The 20,288-nt window shown below is 38.0% G+C and overlaps 1 protein-coding gene and 1 pseudogene across 2 annotated transcripts in view; one reads left to right on the top strand and one right to left on the bottom strand.

The window, feature by feature from the left end:
• Positions 1-20,288, bottom strand: part of Rtf1 (RTF1 homolog, Paf1/RNA polymerase II complex component) — a 59,768-nt gene that overhangs the window by 13,566 nt on the left and 25,914 nt on the right. Inside the window, exons 2-6 of one of the 2 annotated variants that reach the window (XM_021725894.1) lie at positions 19,210-19,372; positions 13,576-13,723; positions 9,098-9,302; positions 4,947-5,061; positions 4,110-4,221 (exon numbers count right to left, since the gene is read on the bottom strand). In XM_021725894.1, coding sequence (XP_021581569.1) covers positions 4,110-4,221; positions 4,947-5,061; positions 9,098-9,302; positions 13,576-13,723; positions 19,210-19,372 — 743 coding nt within the window. The remainder of the gene's footprint in view (positions 1-4,109; positions 4,222-4,946; positions 5,062-9,097; positions 9,303-13,575; positions 13,724-19,209; positions 19,373-20,288) is intronic. The other variant, XM_005316435.5, reaches the window with a different exon arrangement.
• On the top strand, positions 13,770-14,620 carry LOC120886191 (translin-associated protein X pseudogene; annotated as a pseudogene).

The following is a 20,288-nucleotide window of genomic DNA, read 5'->3' on the forward strand; positions in this document are numbered from 1 at the left end:
ATTTCAATAAGTTTATTACAAAAAAACAAAGGAAAAACTCTGACATTCTTGAATTAGAAATGGTATCACAGCTGAGCATGGTGGCACACACCTATAATCCCAGCTACTTGGGAGACATTGGGGAGGATCACAAATTTAAGATCAACCTTGACAACTTAGCAAGACCCTGTCTCAAAGAAAAAAAAAAAAAAAAAGAACAGAATATGTAGTGCAGTAGTGGTAGAGCACTCTTGGGTTCCAGACAACTCTTGGAAGGCTAAGGCAAGAAGATTACAAGTTTGAGGACAGCCTGGGCAACGTAGTGAGCCCCTATCTCAAAATTTTAAAAGTTTTGGGGCTAGAGTTGTAGCGCAGTGGTAGCATTATAAATTGAGTTATATAAGTTTATTACAAAAAGAAAAAAAAGGAAAACCTCTGACATTGTTGAATTAGAAATGGTACCATGGCTGAGCATGGTGGCACACACCTGTAACCCCAGGCTGGTTGTGTGTGTGGGTGTCTTACTGGGGAATAAACCCAGAGGAGCTTTACCACTGAGCTACATTCCAACCCTTTTTATTTTTTATTTGGAGACAGGATCTTGCTAAATTGCTGAGGCAGGCCTTGAACTCCTGAGCTTAAGCAATGTTCCTGCCTCAGCTTCCCCAATAGAGGAAGCAGGCACAAGCCACTGTACCCAGGTTCATGCTAAACTTTATCCTTTAAAAAAAAAAAAAATTCTAGCTCTGCACACTGAAAGCCTTAAAAATAATAGCTAACTGAATAGTATGAGTGTTTCTTGTGTCCAGACTGTGGTCTCTAAATACAATTTCTGGGGCTGGGGATGTGGCTCAAGTGGTACCACGTCGCCTGGCATGCGTGCGGCCTGGGTTTGATCCTCAGCACCACATACAAACAAAGATGTTGTGTCCTTGTGTCTGCTGAAAACTAAAAAATAAATAAATATTAAAAAATTCTCTCTCTCTCTCTCTCTCTCTTTCTAAAAAAAAAAATAAATAAATAAAAATAAATAAATAAATACAATTTCTCATGAAAAAGGGCTCCTTAGAGAAATGTCTGATTCCAAATCCAGAAAGTAAGAAAGTTATAAAAATGAGGGGTGCGGGGGCTGGGGTTGTGGCTCAGTGGTAAAGCGTTTGCCTAGCATGCATGAGGCACTGGGTTCGATTCTCAGCACCATATACAAATATTAAAAAATAAAGTTCCATCAACAACTAAAAAATATCTTAAAAAAAAAAATGAGGGGTGGTAGAGCACGTGCCTAGCCTACATGAGGCCATGGGTATAATCCAGTACCACCACCAGCACCATCACCACCAAAAATAAAACCAAACCAAACCAGGATTTCTGGGGTCTTATGTTAAAGGGTTTATTACAACTAGTTGACAAACTGAGTATCAATAATAATAATCACAGCAATGGATTAAAACAAATAAAACAGGTTAAAATCCATGAGTTCACAGGGATATTCAAAATAAACAAACCTCACTGGTCATTTTTGGTAGTTGCTAAGGAACTATTTCATATCTTTGAAGACTGGTAAATAAAGGAAAGTAAATCAAACATTTATCCTACCTTTCCTATTAAAAATGAACCTGGGAGTAACTAAACAGTAAATGAGAACAAGTTTTGTTTTTGTTTTTTTTTTTAAAGAGAGTGAGAGAGGAGAGAGAGAGGGAGGGGGGGGGAGAGAGAGAGAGAGAGAGAGAGAGAGAGAGAGAGAGAGAGAGAGAGAGAGAGAGAGAGAATTTTTAATATTTATTTTTTAGTTCTTGGCGGACACAACATCTTTGTTGGTATGTGGTGCTGAGGATTGAACCCGGGCCGCACGCATGCCAGGCGAGCATGCCACCGCTTGAGCCACATCCCCAGCCACCCCCCTTTTTTTAAATAGGAGGAGATCAGATATTAAATAAGGAATGACAGATAAGAGTATTATTATTATTATTATTTATTTTTTAGGTACTGAGAATTGAAGGCAGGGGTGCTTTACCAATGAGTTACATCCCTGGTTCCTCCTCTTCTTCTTCTCTTTTGGTACCAGGGATTGAATTCAGGGGTACTCAACCATTGAGCCACATCCCCAGCCCTATTTTCTATTTTTTTTTTTATTTAAAGACATGGACTCACTGAGTTCCTTAGCATCTCACCATTGCCGAGATTGGCTTTGAATCTGTGATTCTCCTACCTCAGCTTCCCAAGCCCCTGGGATTACAGGCATGTGCCACTGCACCCGGCTCCCTGGCTCTTAACAATTATAATTGGTTTATTTTTATTTATTTACTTATGTTTTTCTTTAAGTTAATTAGAGGTAGGGACCCTCTCTCTCTTTTTTTAATATTTATTTTTTTAGGTGTAGATGGACACAACACAATGCCTTTATTTTTATGTGGTGCTGAGGATCGAACCTGGGTCCCGCCCATGCTAGGCGAGCGTTCTACTGCTGAGCCACAATCCCAGCCCCAAGTTTTTTTTTTTTTGAGACAGAGTTTCACTAAATTGTCCAGACTGCACTTGAATTTACAACCCTCCTGCCTCAACCTCTCAAATCATTGGGATTATAGGTGTATGCCACTGTATCAGACAGATTATCATTTTACAATTCCCAGTGAATTAAATGATCTAAGTCGTGATCATTAATGGCTGTGACAGAACACATTACTATTTCTTATTCTTCATACCATCCTGTACATGTGCCTTCTATCATATAACTCCATAATTTCAGTTCCTCCCAGCCTGAGAGTGATACTATGTCAACTCTTAAGTCTCAGCCTTAACAAGTACTTTGTGTTTCTGCTTTCCCCTTTTATACTTCTGTTGTCACCATGATTAAAAATGGTCCTCCTTGGGGCTGGGGCTGTGGCTCAGAGGTAGAGCGTTCGCCTAGCACAGGTGGGACCCGGGTTCGATCCTCAGTACCACATAAAAATAAAGGCATTGTGTTGTGTCTATCTACACCTAAAAAAAAAAAAAAAAAAAAAAAAAAAAGGCCCTCCTTGGTCCAAGGAGGAAGAGAGACAGGTAGAGCAGACCTGACCCCTACCTGCAGCTTGGAGACAATCCCAGCTGAACTCATACTGATGCACACGTAGGGAACAGGTTAGTGGTTTATTACTTTACATTATTGTGGTAAAAGCTGCCTAAAAGAGCTGGTAACACTACAAGACAGTCAGATATTAAAAATCAGCTTTCCTAACCAAACTAAAGCAACTAGCAAAACACAAAACAAACCCAAATCCAACCAATTCTCTAGTTTTAACTAACAATTCACAAGAAATTCAAGGGATTAGAGGAACACACCCAATACCATCAATGGGATATAGTCAGCATTGTGGGAAACAGACAAATGCATACATGGTTTCTTCAGCAAATAAACTACAAAGGAGACAAAGAAACAAGGAGAAAAACTAAGAGCTTATGTAACTTAAGGGATGCATTAATAAATCACAAAATGTGGACTCTAAGTTCCTGATTCAAACAATAAAACCAATATTTTTTAAGTTATAAAACAAACACAGAAACTTTAGTACTGACTAGATATTTGATCATATTAAGGGATTCATTGTTACTATTTTTAAGTGTGACAATTATATAGAAGTTAGGTTTAACACAAGAGACCTAGCCAGGTGCAATGGTGCATGCATATAATCCCAGCAACTTCAAAGGCTGAGGCAGGAGAATCACAAGTTCAAAAGCCAGCTTCAGCAACTTAGCGAAGCCCTAACCAACTTAGCGAGATCCTATTTCAAAATGAAAAATAAAAGTCTGGGGATGTGGCTCAGTGGTTCAGCCCCTCTATGTTCAATCCCTGGTACCAAATAAATCAAACAAACAAGAGTCCTTATCAGACATATGTTGTTAGAAATATGATGATGTTAGGATTTAATTAAAAAATAATCTTAGAGGATTTTAGATTCAACAAGATTCCTTGAGAAGAATATGGAGATTGGATAATGGATAATGGAATATAAAGGTTCATTATACTATTCTCAGCATGTCTGGAACTTTTCATTATGAAGAGTTAAACAGGGGGGAAAATAAATATGGCCACCAGTGATTCACACTGTATAACTGAGGACACATAGTAATCATTACATTCCCTCACTTACCTGTTCTGTTCTTGCGTTTTTCTCGCTCTGCTTTAAGCTCCTCCATGGCTTGAGATTTCTTATCTAATTTCTCATCCCGTTTGGAACGACGTTCCTTATTGTGGGATGTTACCTAGGAAGGAAAGGATAAATAGGATGGCCTTTTTGTTTTTACTAATTGCTGATAAGATTCTCTATACCCAACAATTAATGTATTCAGTCTTTTATGTGAATTTATGTTGACTACAGAAACTTAAAACTTGTATAAGTAGAGAGCATCCTCTTGTGGACAAAGAGAATAGAGCAGTGAAATCAGCTTATTTTATCTGCCTAATAAACAGTAAGCTAAAGAATTACCATGGGGGCTGGGGATATAGCTTAGTTGGTAGAGTGCTTGCCTAGCATGCACAAGGCCCTGGGTTCAATCCCCAGCACCACCCAAAAAAGAAAAAGAAAAGAATTATCCAAGTAAACTCTGTAAGAATACATAGATTATGATCTAATATTTGTTGATAATTCATGATAAATGCAAAGATGATTTATTTTCCTAGCTATAGTTATACCAAGTCTAGAATCACATACACCTGAGTAAACATCATAACCGATCTGGTTACTTGGGACCAGAGAGGCTTACCAACTTTTTCTCAAGTGATGCTTACTCTAGTGGGCTCCTATTTAAAAGCAGAGTGAAAGTGTCCTAAGGAGTTAACCAGTTTAGCTAATGGTAAAATGATACATCCAGAGATAAATGAGCTAACTAACCTTCCACTCATTTCCTAGGAGGATTAATATAAATCTACCTATACCTCAAAGAGAAGAGGTATTCTCTTTGGATTATGAGGCCATTGAATCTCCTACCTGAGATTCTTGAATCTGCGTCAGCTTTTTCTTTTCCTGCTCCTCTTCTTGCTTTTTCTTTTTTTCTTTCTTTTCTTTCTTTTTGGCTGTTTTTAGTTTTTTCTTGATTTCAAACCTGGTTAAAAGATATTTGTTTGATTTTTAAAAAGCAATGAAATATATATAAAGATTAATTTCTACTAGAAGAAAGAAGTAAGTATAAGGAAGGAGTTAGTAAACACTTTGGCATTCTGCAAGAAATTCCAATATCTTGTATGTATATTAATACAATGGGGTGTGGCTCAGTGGCAGAACACTTGCCTCGCACATATGAGGCACTGGGTTCAATCCTCAGCACCACATAAAAGTAAGTAAACACAATAAAGATTAAAAAAACATACTGAATATAAGTACAAAAAGTACTTGAAAGAAGTAAATTGGAATAGATTTAAGATGGGTCTAAATTGAACCTACACCTTCTTCTAACTAACATACCAATTTTTTTTGGTACTGGGTTTTGAACTCAGGGGCACTCCACCACTGGGCCACATCCCCAGTCCTATTTTGTATTTTATTTAGAGACATGGTCTCACTGAGTTGCTTAGAGTCCTGCCATTGCTGAGGCTGGCTTTGAACTCGCAATCTTCTTGCCTCAGGCTCCCTAGCTGCTGGGATTACAGGTATGTGCCACCATGCCCAGCTAACATGATAATTTTTTGTTTTGTTTTGTTGGGGTAAAGGCTATTGAACCCAAGGTGTTGCAAATGGTAAGCAAACACTCCACCAATGAGCTGAGGTCCTGGCCCTAAAATGTCAGTGTTCTTTCTGTTATTACGCTATTTTGTATGCTGCCTGTTCCCCTGAGGAATCCAACATCTGAGGATGACCTCACTATAGGTGTTGCTGACCAGAGAGCAGAACATTAGTGGTGCTTACATAAGACTGTTATATCTTGGCAGATGGTGCATGCCTATAAAGCCAGCAACTCTGGAGGCTAAGGCAGGAGGATTGCAAGTAGGTCAGCCTCCGCAACTCAAATAGATCCTATTTCAAAATAAAAAATAAAAAGGACTGGGGATGTGGCTCAGTGACAGAGGGCTCCTAAGTTCAATCCCTAGTACTGCAAATATAAATAAATAAAAACAGACTGAAAAAAAAGAAAAAAAGTCTGTCATGGAATACACATAATGATTAGATGGGATCTATATAAAGAACTTAATTAAGTAAAATAGATGAATGAAATTTTCTGAGTTATCATATTGAATTGACCTAAACCTAAACAAATGAGCTACAAAAATATTAATTTCCTGAGCAGGGCTCTGAATCTCTGCTTTAATTATCATCACCCTAAACATTCTTCTAGTACTAAAAACTATCACTGAAGCAGTCAACTGCCTTGTTCACATAAGGCAAAAATTTAAAAACTGAATGGGAGTGTAGCTTAGTGGTAGAAGTTTGCCTGGCATGCAGATGTCATGTGTTTGATCCCCAGGACTAAAATAAACAAACAAATACAATAAACAAACCAAACTTGAGGCCAGCCATTCATTACTCCTGAGTTACTTTGTAATTTAATTATACCACAAGCTTTTGTTATGTTCTTCACAGTTTGGAAATACAATTTTTACAAGTCATACCTAACCATCTGGCAACTCCAACACAGTCCTGTTGGTTCCAACACAGGTAACCTTGGAAGTATTCACAATTAAAACAAACGTCTAGGGGCTGGGGCTGGGGCTGAGCGGTAGAGTGCTTGCCTAGCACATGCAAGGTGCTGGGTTCGATCCTCAGCACCATATAAAAAATAAATGAATAAATAAAATAAAGACATTGTGTCCAAGTACAACTAAAAAAATATTAAAAACAAAAAACAAACAAATGTGTATCTACAGCTTGCTGCTGACTGAAAATGAAACATTTTTGTCTAAGGTAACTCACCACAGTTAATATGGTTCAGAAATATGTCCAGAAAGGACAAATAGGCTCCAGATGAAATGGAACTAACTGCTAACAAAGAAAAGTGCTTTTGATTTTCTTTTAATGATATTAGGTAAGTAAGGAAGGATATTGGTTCTGAGGACTCTTATCTCCCAAGATAAAAGACAAGAAGCTTATGGCAAAAAATCAGAAAACTGAAGCATCTTCTCATTACCAAGAAGCAATCTGACATTACAGATTTTAAAAAAATACAAAAACTGCCAGGCACAGTGGTACATGCCTCCTGAGGTACAGTAGTATCTCAGGTACTTGAGAAGCTTAGGCAGGTTGGATTGCAAGTTTGAGACCAGCCTGGCAACTTAGAGACACCCAATCTCAAAATAAATGAAATGGGCTGAGAATGTAGCTCAGTGATACAACACCCTTGGATTCAATCCCCAGTGCTTAAAAAAAAAAGGTAGGACAGATACCTAGTGTGTACATAATGAACAATTCCAAGACTTGAATCTTATGAAAACAGGGTTCCAAATGTGAATTTTGGAAAAATTATTTCTACTTTGGGAGCTTGAAAAATTTAGTCAATCTGTAAAACAAAGCTGTGAAACACCATTTGTTCATTTAATTTTTAAAAAAATATCTTTATTTATGTATGTATGTATGTATGTATGTGGTGCTGAGTATCGAACCCAGTGCCTCACACATGCGAGGCAAGCGCTTAACCACTGAGCCACAACCCCAGCCCTGTTCATTTAATTTTTACATATCACTTGATGTCTTCTCACATTACTTTCTTTTTTTTTAAATTTTTAATATTTATTTTTCAGTTTTCAGGCGGACACAACATCTTTGTTTGTATGTGGTGCTGAGGATTGAACCCGGGCCGCACGCATGCCAGGCGAGCGCGCTACAGCTTGAGCCACATCACCAGCCCATACTTTCAATAATTACTAGATTTAAATTCTAAAATCAAGACCATTTCATGACTTCCTTGCTATTTTATGCTCAGCAGATAGCAAATCATATACTGATTTTTATCAAAGACACATACAATCTCAGTAATTAACCCTCAAAAGTATTGCTCCCAATGCCTATGTTAAAAACAGGTAAAATAATAGGAAGTAGGAGACAATGTTGCTCCCAACGTATTTTATGGAGTCAGCTGGTGCCAGGTTTGAGATCTAGTTGCACCACTTACCAGCTATATAATCTTAGACAAATATCTTCTTTCTTTCATTCAACAAATATTTAGTGCACATCTATGTGCCGGTCATTATTCTAGGTACCAGAAATAGAGCAGTAAACAAGACAAAGTCTCTGCCTTCATGGAGCTTGCTCTTTGGTTACTTTATGTCTTTAAGCCAAAATTTCTAACTCTCTTACAAGATGTAATCAACTTTATTGGGTAGTTACGAAGAATAAATAACAGACACAAATGTCTATGGCATTTTATGAAAAAAGCAATTAGTAAATAAAATGACAGTATAAACAACAAATGTGATCCTAAATATTTGTTTCTCATTTTGTTAACAATACCATTTCCAAATGCATCTTCACATACAGATGATCCTTGGCTTATGATGTGAAAGCATCCGAACCCCATTATAAGGTGAAAATATCATAAGATGAAAAATGTATTGAATACATCTACACTCTCAAACATCATAGCTAAGTCTAGCCTGCCTTAAATGTGCTCAAAAGCTTCAGTGAGTATCTCATTTCATTTACTTAATACTGTACTGAATGTGAAAATCAGGATGGTTGTATGGGTATGTTTTCAGACAATTGTAAAGTTGAAAAATCTTTTTTTTTTAAGCTGTAGTTGGACACAGTACCTTTATTTTATTTATTTATTTTTACTTTTATTTGGGGCTGAGGATTGAACCCAGTGCCTCGCACATGCTAGGTGTCACTCTACCGAAGAGCCACAACCTCCCTGTTGAAAACTCTTAAGTTGAACTTTTAGATCACCTATATAGGTCAGATGTCAATGAAAAGGGAAGTATAAGAGACAAGAAATAGGGCTGGGGTTGTGGCTCAGCGGTAGAGCACTCACCTAGAGTGTGTGATGCCCCGGGTTTGATCCTCAGCACCACATAAAAATAAATAAATAAAACAAAGGTGTTATGTCAACTACAACTAAAAAATTAACATACAAAAAAAAAAAAGGAATCATCACTAAAAAAAAAAAGAGAGACAAGAAATAAACAGAAAAGGCAGGGTAACTACAACTTTACCTTCTTTTCAACACCTCCCTCTTCTCTATGCGGTTGAACAGCTCTTGCTCTCTTTCCTTCTCTGTCATCTGTTCCAGACGGGCCCTGTCTTCCTCATCTCCCATGAGATCCTCTCCATAGCCATCATGGAACTCTTCATCTTCTGAGGAAGAATCTGAATCTGAACTAGAAGAGGAGCTGTTGCTGTCAGAATCTGATACTTCCCCTGCAACAGAGACCCAACATGAGATCACATGCTAAGTCCAGTGATCCCACAGTGTTGATAAGCACTGGCTCTCTCAGGTAAAATGGCAAAAGGCCACCTCTGACTCTCTCAGGTAAAATGGCAAAAGGCCACCTCAGCTTCTTTGGGACCAGTCCATAGTCTGCTTTTGATAAATGCAAATAGAGATTAGCGAAATTAAGGCTGGAAAAAGAAAGCTATGTTCTTTTCAATTCTTTTATGCCTTTTTATTTTTTATTTTGAGAATGGGTCTTACTAAGTTGCTAAGACTAGTCATTTTTTTTTTCCCTTCCTGATACTGGGAATTGAACCCAAGGTGGCTTAACCACTGAGCAACATCCACAGCCTTTTTATGTTTATGTTTTATTTTGAGATAGGGTCTTGCTAAGTTGCTTAGGGCTTTTGCTAAATTGCTTGAGGCTGGCTTTGAACTCAAAATCCTCCTGACTCAGCCTTTCAAATCACTGGGATTACAGGAATGTGCCTCCATGCCTGGCTCTGAGGTTAGCTTTGAACTTGTGATCCTCTTGCCTTGGCCTTCCAAGTCACTGGTACAGGATTGTACCACCATACTTGGATTATTATTTATTTATTTATTGGTAGTGGGGACTAAACAGAGGGGCACTCTAACACTGAATTACACTCCCAGCCTTTTAAATTTGAGACAGGGTCTCCCTAAGTTGCCGAGGCTGGCCTCAACTGGAGGTCCTCCTGCCACAGCCTCACCACGCCTAGCACAACTTTTGTGTGTGTGTATGTGTGCGTGTGCTGGGGATTGAACCCAGGGCCTTGTGCATGTGAGATAAGCACTCTACCAACTGAGCTATATCCCCAGCCCCCTAGCACAACTTTTTTATTTTGAAGAAATTATATACCTACAGGAAAAAAGTTGTACAAACAGTAACACTCTCATACATTCTTTAGATTCATTCATTGTTAACGATGTCAATTCACTTTCTCTTTCCTTTTCATTTTTTGGTGCCTGGGACTGAATTTGGGGATACTTAACCCCCAAGCCATATCCCCAGCCCCCTTTTAAATATTTTATTTAGAGACAGGGTCTCACTAAGTTTCTTAGGGGCTTGCTAAATTACTGAGGCTGGCTTTGAACTTATGATCCTCCTGCCTTAGCCTCCTGAGCTGCTGGGATTACAAGTATATGCCTCCATGCCTGACTACTTTTTCTGTCTACACATATAAAATAATTGTAGCTGTGTGAGGTGGTGCACCTCAAAAAAATTTTTTTTGGGGGGAGAATTATCAGATATTGAACTCAGGGGCACTCAGCTACTGAGCCACATCCCCAGCCCTATTTTAGATTTTATTTAGAGACAGGGTCTCACGGAGTTGCTTAGCACTTTGCTTTTGCTGAGGGTGGCTTTCAACTCCTGATCCTCCTGCCTTAACCCTCCTGAGCAGCTGGGGTTATAGGTGTGCACCACCACACTTGGTTGTCAAACAAACAAACAAACAAACAAAAAAGGATTTTTTTGGTATCAGGGATTGAATTCAAGGACACTCAACCACTGAGCCACATCCCCAGCCCTTTTTTGTATTATTTAGAGACAGGGTCTCACTGAGTTGCTTAGTGCCTAGCTGTTGCTAAGGCTGGCTTTGAACTTGAGATCCTCCTGCCTCAGCCTCCTGAGTGTGCGCCACAATGCTCAGCTTCAAAAGTTTTTGAGACAGGGTCTCACTAAGTTACTGAGGTTGGCCTCCTGCCACCTGAGATCATAGGCATGTATCACTGTGCCCTGCAAAGGACAGTCTCTTACTTAACAAACTACATTATTATCAAGTTTAGCATATTTATCATTGATGCAATTCCATCATATAATGTACAGTTAGTACTTAAATTTTACCAATTGTTTTACTACTGAACTTAATAGACACTTTTATACAAAGTAGGGTCCAAACTGAGATCACACATTGGTTACCATGTCTCTAATATCATTTAATCTGGACCAACCTTTCTTTATTAATAAAAATGAATTAATTATTTTTCAGGTGTTATTAGGATTAATCCCAGAACTTCATGCAGCTAGGCAAGAGCTCTACCACTGAGCTACATCCCCAGTCCTTTTTTTGATTGTTGTTTTTTTTTTTTTTTTTTTTGAGACAGAATCTTACTTGGTTGCCCAGGCTGGCCTTAAACCTGTGGTCCTCCTGCTTCAGCCTCCTGAGTAGCCATGATTATAAGCATACTTATCTACAATCCTAGCTAATTTCTTTTTTTTAAAATGAGATGGGATCTCATGATGTTGTCCAGGTTGGCCCAAACTCCTCACCTTAGGCAGGAGATCATTTGAGCCAGAATCCAATCTAGGACTACATCATGCCTGGTTTGGACCAGCCTTTGTCTTTCAAGCCTTTGAATTTTTGAAGAGTTTAAGTCCACAAAATTGTCTAATAGAATTTTGTAAGGTAATGATGAAAATATTCTCTATCTGAACAGTAGCCAATACAAGTGGCTAATGAGCAACTGAAATGCAACTAGTGTAACTGAGAAACTGATTTTTAAATATTAATTCTGAGAACAACAGTTATCAAAGGCCTCCTAATTTGATTTGGTTTGCCAAGAAACAATTTAGGTTATGAATTTTTGGCAAGAATACTCGATAAATGATTGTGTTACATCAGAGAGCATCTAACATCCAGCCAGGCACAGTGGTGCACACCTGTAATCCCAGCAATTCCAGTGGCTGAGATAGAAGGATCACAAGTTCAATGCTAGTCTTAGCAATTCAGCGAGACCCTGTCTCAAAATAAATAATAAATAGGACTAGGGATGTAGCTCAGTGGTAAAATGCCCCTGGGTTCAAGTCCTACCACAAAAAAAAGGGGGGGGGCTGGGGATGTGGCTCAAGCGGTAGCGTGCTTGCCTGGCATGCGTGCGGCCCGGGTTCGATCCTCAGCACCACATACAGACAAAGATGTTGTGTCCACCAAAAACTAGAAAATAAATATTAAAAAATTCTCTCTCTCTTTAAAAAAAAAAACAAACCCAACAACATCAAAAAAAGCATTTAGCATGTGTTTGTTTCATTACTATTAATTTGTATTACTTGGTTAAGGTGGTGTTTCCCATATTTCCTCTCTGTACAGGAACCTTTTTTCCTCTATAGTTAGTAATGTATAGGAAGATTCTTTTAGACTGTAAAAACATCTTGTTCCATATTATATTAACAATTATTATTGTGGATGAAAAAAATGAAGATTTTTCTAACCCTATAATTTCTTCTACATTTATTAGCTGGTATTTTTAAAAAATACTTATTTTTTAGTTGTAGTTAGACACAATACCTTTGTTTTATTTATTTATTTTTATGTGGTGCTGAGGATTGAGCCCAGGGCCTCACACGTGCTAGGTGAGTGCTCTACCACTAAGCCACAACCCCAGCCCAACACTGGATCTTGAAAGGACAAAGGGTGGCATGTAAAAAGTCAATATATATTATTAATGAATATTAAGTTAAAATCAGCCATTTAACAAAAATTGTGGCTTGATTCAATTTAAGCTAACATTCACAGACATGGACTTAAAACCAGGTTAGACCAATTTTATACCAGGCTGTTTGTAAGTGAATCTTACTTTTTCAAAACAACTTAAGGTTTATTATTCTAAACAATAATAAACAAGTTAGTTGTTAAACTAGTGTTATCAAAAAGTTCTGGAATTGTTTAAGAAAAGAATATTTCTTCTCTGGGAGTGGTGGCGCATACCTATAATCCCAGCAGCTCTGAAGGCTGAGACGGGAGGATTGAGAGTTTAAAGCCAGCCTCAGAAATGGCAAGGCGCTAAGCAACTCAGTGAGACCCTGTCTCTAATAAAATACAAAATTGGGCTGGGGATGGGGCTCAGTGGTTGAGTGCCTGAGTCATATCCCTGATAACAACAAAAAAAATAGAATATTTCTTCTAAGTTTTCCATCTGATTCAAGGATTTCCCTCCACAGACAAAAAAAGAAGACACCCAGGATAAAGTGAGTGGAGACTAATACAGGGACACCTACTCTTCCTGGATTCCTTGGTTGGGGGGTTCCCAGGTTCTCACCCTTCCTTCGGGAAATGCATGATTTTTCTTGCTTTTTTTTCCAGATTCCCAAAGGATCCATGACCACTGAAAAAGCTAAGGACCACTATTCTAAAGGCAGAGATCAAGCTATACTGTGGGCTCCTTTCTTCTCCACTTCTGCCTCTCTCTCCAACCTGACAAGACAGAAATTGACCCGCCAGGTCTGGGTACTTGGCTCACCTTCCTCAGGTGCTGAGCTCTCAGCAGAACTGTCTTTGTCTGAACTGCCCGAGGAGGCAGTTTTATTTGCTTGTTTCTTCATGGTTCCTTTCTTCTCTATTTTTCGGCCTTTTCCTTTCTTCTTGTTTTTATTACTCCCAAATGTCCACTACAAGGGAAAAAAAAAGAAAAAGGAAAATTGAAATAGGAACTTTATGGAGAAAAAAAAGCTGAAAGATTCAAGAGAATTAAGACTATTTGACTTTCAACAAAATGATTCCAAGAATCTCTACAACTTTGAACCCACTCCCAAATATACACTTTATATGATGAAAGATACACTTTTAGGACAGTTGGCCACTCAGGTGGCTGCCTCAACTGGTACTGAACTGTGCTCTGCAGCCTCCAGTCTCTGTATGTCTCAGCAAAGGTCACCCAATGTGAGCAGCAAAGAAGAATGGAGAGGTTTCAGAAGAAGAAACACAACAACTTCCCTGTACAACCAAAGGGAGGGGAAGGATGTTAGTTCACCTTCACCCATGATGCTGGCCTTCAAGTCATTTCAGCAGGAATTGGATGTAAGGCATGACAAACATGAGAGACTTGTGAAACTTGGTTGGGATATAACTGTTGAACATAAGAGGACGATTGTTCTCCTCCATAGGATTACAAGTGCTCCTGATAATGGAAGAAATATTGACTAAATCCTAAATTATATTAGATGGTATCAGACAAAAAATATGACAGGTAGCCCAAGAGCTATCAGGAGATCAGTTCCACTTAGCTGTCACTCAGGATTGTAGGAATATGTGCTATCTCTTTCCAACATTTCATGAAAACATAATCATTAGTCAGTATGGATGAAATTATTAAACAATTGGTTTTTACAACAGAGGATAATGAGAAAGAAAACAAGACTCCCTCCCTCTGATACACAGGATATGTCACTTGGAGACTTAAGTCACCCATTTATTACCTTCTGGGAGTGGCAGGTTTAACTGGAGAGTTGAAGCAAATGTGTAATAACAGTGTGGGGAATGGGGACTCAACACTCCCTTTGGGCTGAGAATACAGCTCAGTTGGGAAAATGCTTGCCTTGAATATACAAGGCCCTGGGGTAGGTTTCCAGCACACACACAAAAAGAAAGAGAGAAAAAGAGAGAGAGAGAAACAAACAAACAAACAAACAAACCACCCTCCCTTTGAAGTGAGATTGTTTTTTAAGCCAGGTTTAGGATGGGTTTTCCTTCATTGGCAAACATTCAATATTACAAGGTCTTTAAGAAGCTGTATACCATAAAACAAGGTCTGGTCAAAGTTGAGATTGTTTCTTATGTTCTGAAAAGTCCAGGGTTCAGAGATCCCAAGCACATGCTGGAAGATGTGCTCCCAGTTAAAATAGAAATGATTGTTCAGGAAGAGGGCATTTCCTATAACAACATCACTGGCTATCATCTGGAGATAGACGAGTTTGTAAGATAGTTACTCAGCAATTCATTTGAATTTATTGCAGCATTTACATAGAAACATTCAGTTGTGTTTCTCTTAAATTGTATACAAGCTGTACATGAAATTATCAAATGAATTAATTCTTTTTTTTTGGGGGGGGTACTGGGGGTTGATCTCAGGGTCACTCAACCACTGAGCCATCTCCCCAGCGCTTTTTTGTATTTTATTTACAGACAGGGTGTCTCACTGAGTTGCTTAGTGCCTTGCTTTTGCTGAGGCTGGCTTTGAACTCAAGATCTTCCTGCCTCAGCCTCCCTAGCCTCTGGGACTACAAACATGTGCCACTGCACCTGGCCAATCAATTCTTTTTATTCACAGAAGTGTGCATATACAAGTGTTTGTATATATGCCTATTTGAGGAGTTCTGCTGGTTAACCTTTATCTTTTATCTGTGTTATGTGAACATGCTTCAAACTGAGCTTTCTCCTATAACATATTTAATTTATTTTGTATGAATTTTGGAATAATAATTTTTAATGGAAGCAATTTCAGTTGGTGATTTTTGTTATATATAGAAAAGATTTCTTAATTAAACTTCTGGACCTAAGCTTCCTGTCTAAATTTCTTGGCAATGTATTGTATACCCACAGAATTGACTTAATCCATAGAACAAGAATTGAAAATTAACTATCAATACTTGTAATCCCAGCAGCTCTGGAGGTTGAGAAAGGAGGATTGAAAGTTCAAAGCCAGCTTCAACAATTTAGCAAGGCCCTAAGCAACTTATTGAGACCCTGTCTCAAAATAGAAAATAAAAAGGGCTAAGATGTAAGTCAGTGGTCAAGCTCTGAAGGGGAATTGGAGCTAACATTTTAATGTTTTCACTGGTAAAGTTGAGTTCAATTATGTACTTGTACATAACTGAAAGATTTTAGTATTAATTATTTAGCAGTATTTCCCCCCTTACCATTTTTATTAGGCATGCTTGAAGGCTTTCCTATTCTAGCATCTTGAAATTTTGAAATACTAAGTTAATCCAAACCTTTATAGTAGGTCTGGAGTATTTATAAAGTTGCCAAAAAATTGTATGATGTAGACTTCAGCAATAAGACAACTGGTGGGGCTGGGGATGTGGCTCAAGCGGTAGCGCGCTCGCCTGGCATGCGTGCGGCCCGGGTTCGATCCTCAGCAGCACCACATACCAACAAAGATGTTGTGTCCGCCGAGAACTAAGAAAAAATAAATAAATGTTAAAATTCTCTCTCTCTCTCTCTGTCCCCCCCTCTCTCTCACTCTCTCTTTAAAAAAAAAAAAAAAAAAAAAAATAAGACAACTGGCCATACAATTAAGAGTAACAGTCTTTAGCACTCTTTAGAAATGAACTTGCCTACTAAAACTAGCTAGAGATTATTACTTACAATATGAAGCTGACTTGAGCATGACAGACAGTACTTACTGGATGACAGATAGTCCCAAACAAATTGGTTTTTTTAAAATATATTTTTAGTTGTAGATGGACATGAGAGCTTAATTTTTTTAAAAAATTTACTTTTATGTGGTGCTGAGGATTGAACCCAGTGCTTCACACATGCTAGGCAAGTGCTCTACCACTGAGCTACAGCCCCAGTCCCCAAATCAATTGATTTTGTGAGTTTTGAGAATCTAGATTTTTACTTTTGGAAAGATTACTTCTGTATGTAAGAGTTCATTCTTGGATAATGTAACTTTTCAAAAATATTATCTAAAGGAAAGCAAAACACAGACATGCCTGATACATTAGGTTTGTTGTGGTAAGGGTGGGTGGGTCTCCCTACACTAAGGTATACTGCTGAATGATAATTAATTCCATTATATATTTTTTGTTACTTTTACCACTTGAATTTAAATTTAAATGTTAAAATAATAATAAATCAGTGAATGTTTTATAGATGTTTAAAACAAGTCTTTTGAATATTAAAATACTTTTTTTAAAAAGAAACAATTTTAAAAAGTTTGTTTTTTATAACTACTAGTTATAAATTTCTTAGTAATAGAACATTTAGATAAAACATAAAATCGAATTAATGTAGTTTCTGTTGCAACAGAAAAACAAAGATACTAACTTTATGGCAAGATAAACAAGTGAGAGAAAACAGCTTCTCGTGTTTTCTGTGGTAGAGATCGCATTAACTGCTAAGGGCTGGTATGTCAGGGTTTCAGTACATAGAGAATGATTTAGAGATGAGGTGGGCCTCAGAAAGGCGGGAAAGAAGCTTGTGCCCAGGAGAAAACTGCAAAATGCACTGAGAAAGGTTAAGAGCCACTTTTGGACACGGATGTTGTACTGGCAATAACTCTAAGAAAGCAGAAAGCAAAGTAGATCTTTAAGTATATGTGTGTATATCTTTTTTATATATACATATGAGCTGTTTTTTAATATTTTAGTTGTTGATGGGCTTTATTCTTTTTTTTTTAAAGAGAGAGTGAGAGAGGAGAGGGAGAGAGAGAGAGAGAGAGAGAGAATTTTTAATATTTATTTTTTAGTTCTCGGCAGGCACAACATCTTTGTTGGTATGTGGTGCTGAGGATCGAACCCGGGGCCGCACGCATGCCAGGCGAGCGCGCTACCGCTTGAGCCACATCCCCAGCCCCCAATGGGCTTTATTCTATTCATTCATTTATATGTAGTGTTGAGAATTGAACAAGTGATAGTATACTGAGCCACAACACATTATCTAAAAAAATGTGTGTATCTCTTACTTAAATGTATGATGCTAAGGATGTACCTGGCATGTGTAAGCCCTGGGTTCAATCTTTAGCACTACATGTACATAAATAAATAAAAGATAAAAAAAATCCATCGACAACTAAAAATGTGTGTATCTCTTACTTAAATGTATGATGCTAAGGATGTAACTCAGTGGAAGAGCTCTTTCTTGCCTGTCATGTGCTAGGCTCTGGGTTCAATTCCTAGTACTATATTAAACCATATCTCCTTTGATATGTTATTTATTATTTATTATTTCTTGTACTAGGGATTGAACCCAGGGATGCTTTAGCACTGAGCTACATTCCCAGTCTTTAATTCTTTATTTTGAGACGGTCTTGATAAGCTGCTGGTCTTAAACTTGCATCAGTCTCCCTAGTAGCTGGGATTATAGGCATATACCACCATGCCCAGCACTTCTCCTGATTTACAATAATTTTTGGTAAAAAAATACTTTCTATGTTAAAAAAGTACAGTTTTTGCTCCTATTGTAATGGGATGATAAATTAACCTCCTTGGGTTGGGATTGTGGCTCTGTGGTAGAGCACTTGCCTGGCATGTATAGGTCCTGGGTTCAATCCTTAACACCACATGTACATAAATAAATAAAGGATTAAAAAAAAAAACCATTGGCAACTAAAAAAAAAATATTTAAATAAGTAAATAAATAAACTTCCTATTTCATAGTAGTTAAGATCAGAAGAAAATTTATTTGGGGCCTTTTCTTGGACTGGGGAGACATGGGCATAGGAGCTATTCTTAAGAACCAGAGTCTATCCCAGAGGTTTGGGAGACTGAGGCAGGAAGATCGCGAATTCAAAGCCAGCCTCAACAACAGCTAAGCTAAGCAACTCAGTGAAACCCAGTCTCTAAATTAAATAGGGCTGGGGATTTGATTCAGTGGTTGAGTGCCCCTGAGTTCAATCCCCAGCATCCCCCCTCCCTGAAAAAAAAGAACCACAGTCTGAATCCCAGCTGCTTAGGAGGCTGAGACAGGAGGCATGAGTTCAAACCCAGCCTCAGCAATTTAGTGAGGCCCTAAGCAACTCAGCAAGACTGTGTCTCTAAAATATAAAAAAGGTCTGAAAATGTGGCTCATGGTTAAGTGTCCCTGAGTTCAATCCCCAGTACCAAAAAAGGTAGGGGTGTAGCATAGGTGTAGCATAGTGGTAAAGTGCTCCTGGGTTCAATTACTAGTACCAAAACAAACAAAACAAAACAAATAAATAAAGCCACAGTCTTCGTTTACCTTGATAAAATATTGTAAAAAGGGTGTTATTTTAATCTTTTGATTCTAGTTTTAATTTAGTTATTTTAATTGTTATGCTCATAATACAGATATTACTAGAGTCAATAATGTATTAGATATCTTCGACATTGGTTCTTTTACAAGAAATAGTACAACCATATACATGATACTCAGTATTTGTTTCTTGGTTATAAAAATGGCCATGACCCACCTTTTCCAAACAGAGTATGGAACTTCTACCCAATAGGAATATGAAGAGGTTGAGAGCAAAAGGTTGAGCTATCAGGGTCACATGTATGTCAGAGTGGCTAGGTTTATTTTTGTCTACAGGTTTGGGTTTCTCATATGCAATACAGCCAAACTCTGTGGAGTCCCTAGGGGGTAAAAAAAAAAAAAAAAGTGTTTATGAGAGCAAAAAACGACCTAAATGTGAAGTTATACAAGTAAATCCAATTTAGGAGGTGCTAGGAAGCTATCTGGCTTCCTTATCAACTACCCTCTGTCTGCTTCAATCTGCCACAGCCTCATCTTAGCAAGTGTCACTCAATTGCAGTCTACAATGTTTATCCCTTGCAAGGGAGGGAGAAAAAGCAAAGGTTAAAAATAGAAAAATGCTGTCATTTAAAAGGAGCTAATCCTGAATGTGAGAAGAGTATTTGTTTATTTTTCTTATGGCAATTTTCGAAAATAGTAAGGTGACAAAGTTGTCTTACCTCCCATGAAGCTGACTGGGGGTTGGGAGGGAGGTGTATGAAGTCAAATGCAGACAATCTAAATTCCAATCTAAATTCTACAAATTCTCCAATATGTGGTAATGTTTTAGGGGCATTATAATGTAGATGACTTTACTTTTAAAAATAGAATTTTAGGGCTGCGTTTGTGGCTCAGCTTTAGAGGCCCTGTGTTCAATCCTCAGCCCCACATAAGAAAATAAATAAAGGTATTGTGCCCAACTACAACTAAAAAATAAATATTAATAAAAAAAAAAGAAGAAGAATTTTAGCCAGGTGTGGCAGCACACAACTATAACCCCAACTACTCTAGAGGCTGAGGCAGGAGGATCATTTGAGCCTGGAAGTTTGGAGATAGCCTAGGCAACACAGCAAGACCCCATTTTAAAATAACAACTTTTTAAAAAATTTCTGAGGCTGGGGATAGAGTCAATGGTACAGCACTTGCCTATCATGTACAAGGACTTAGGTTCTATGCCTAGCACTGCAAAAGAAAAAAAATTTAAATCTGTATTTCTACTACCCAAAGACAATGATCACTTGCAATGTGGAGGTGAGT

This window comes from Ictidomys tridecemlineatus, chromosome 5, assembly GCF_052094955.1.
Source record: "Ictidomys tridecemlineatus isolate mIctTri1 chromosome 5, mIctTri1.hap1, whole genome shotgun sequence".
In the NCBI taxonomy this organism is placed as follows: Eukaryota; Metazoa; Chordata; class Mammalia; order Rodentia; family Sciuridae; genus Ictidomys; species Ictidomys tridecemlineatus.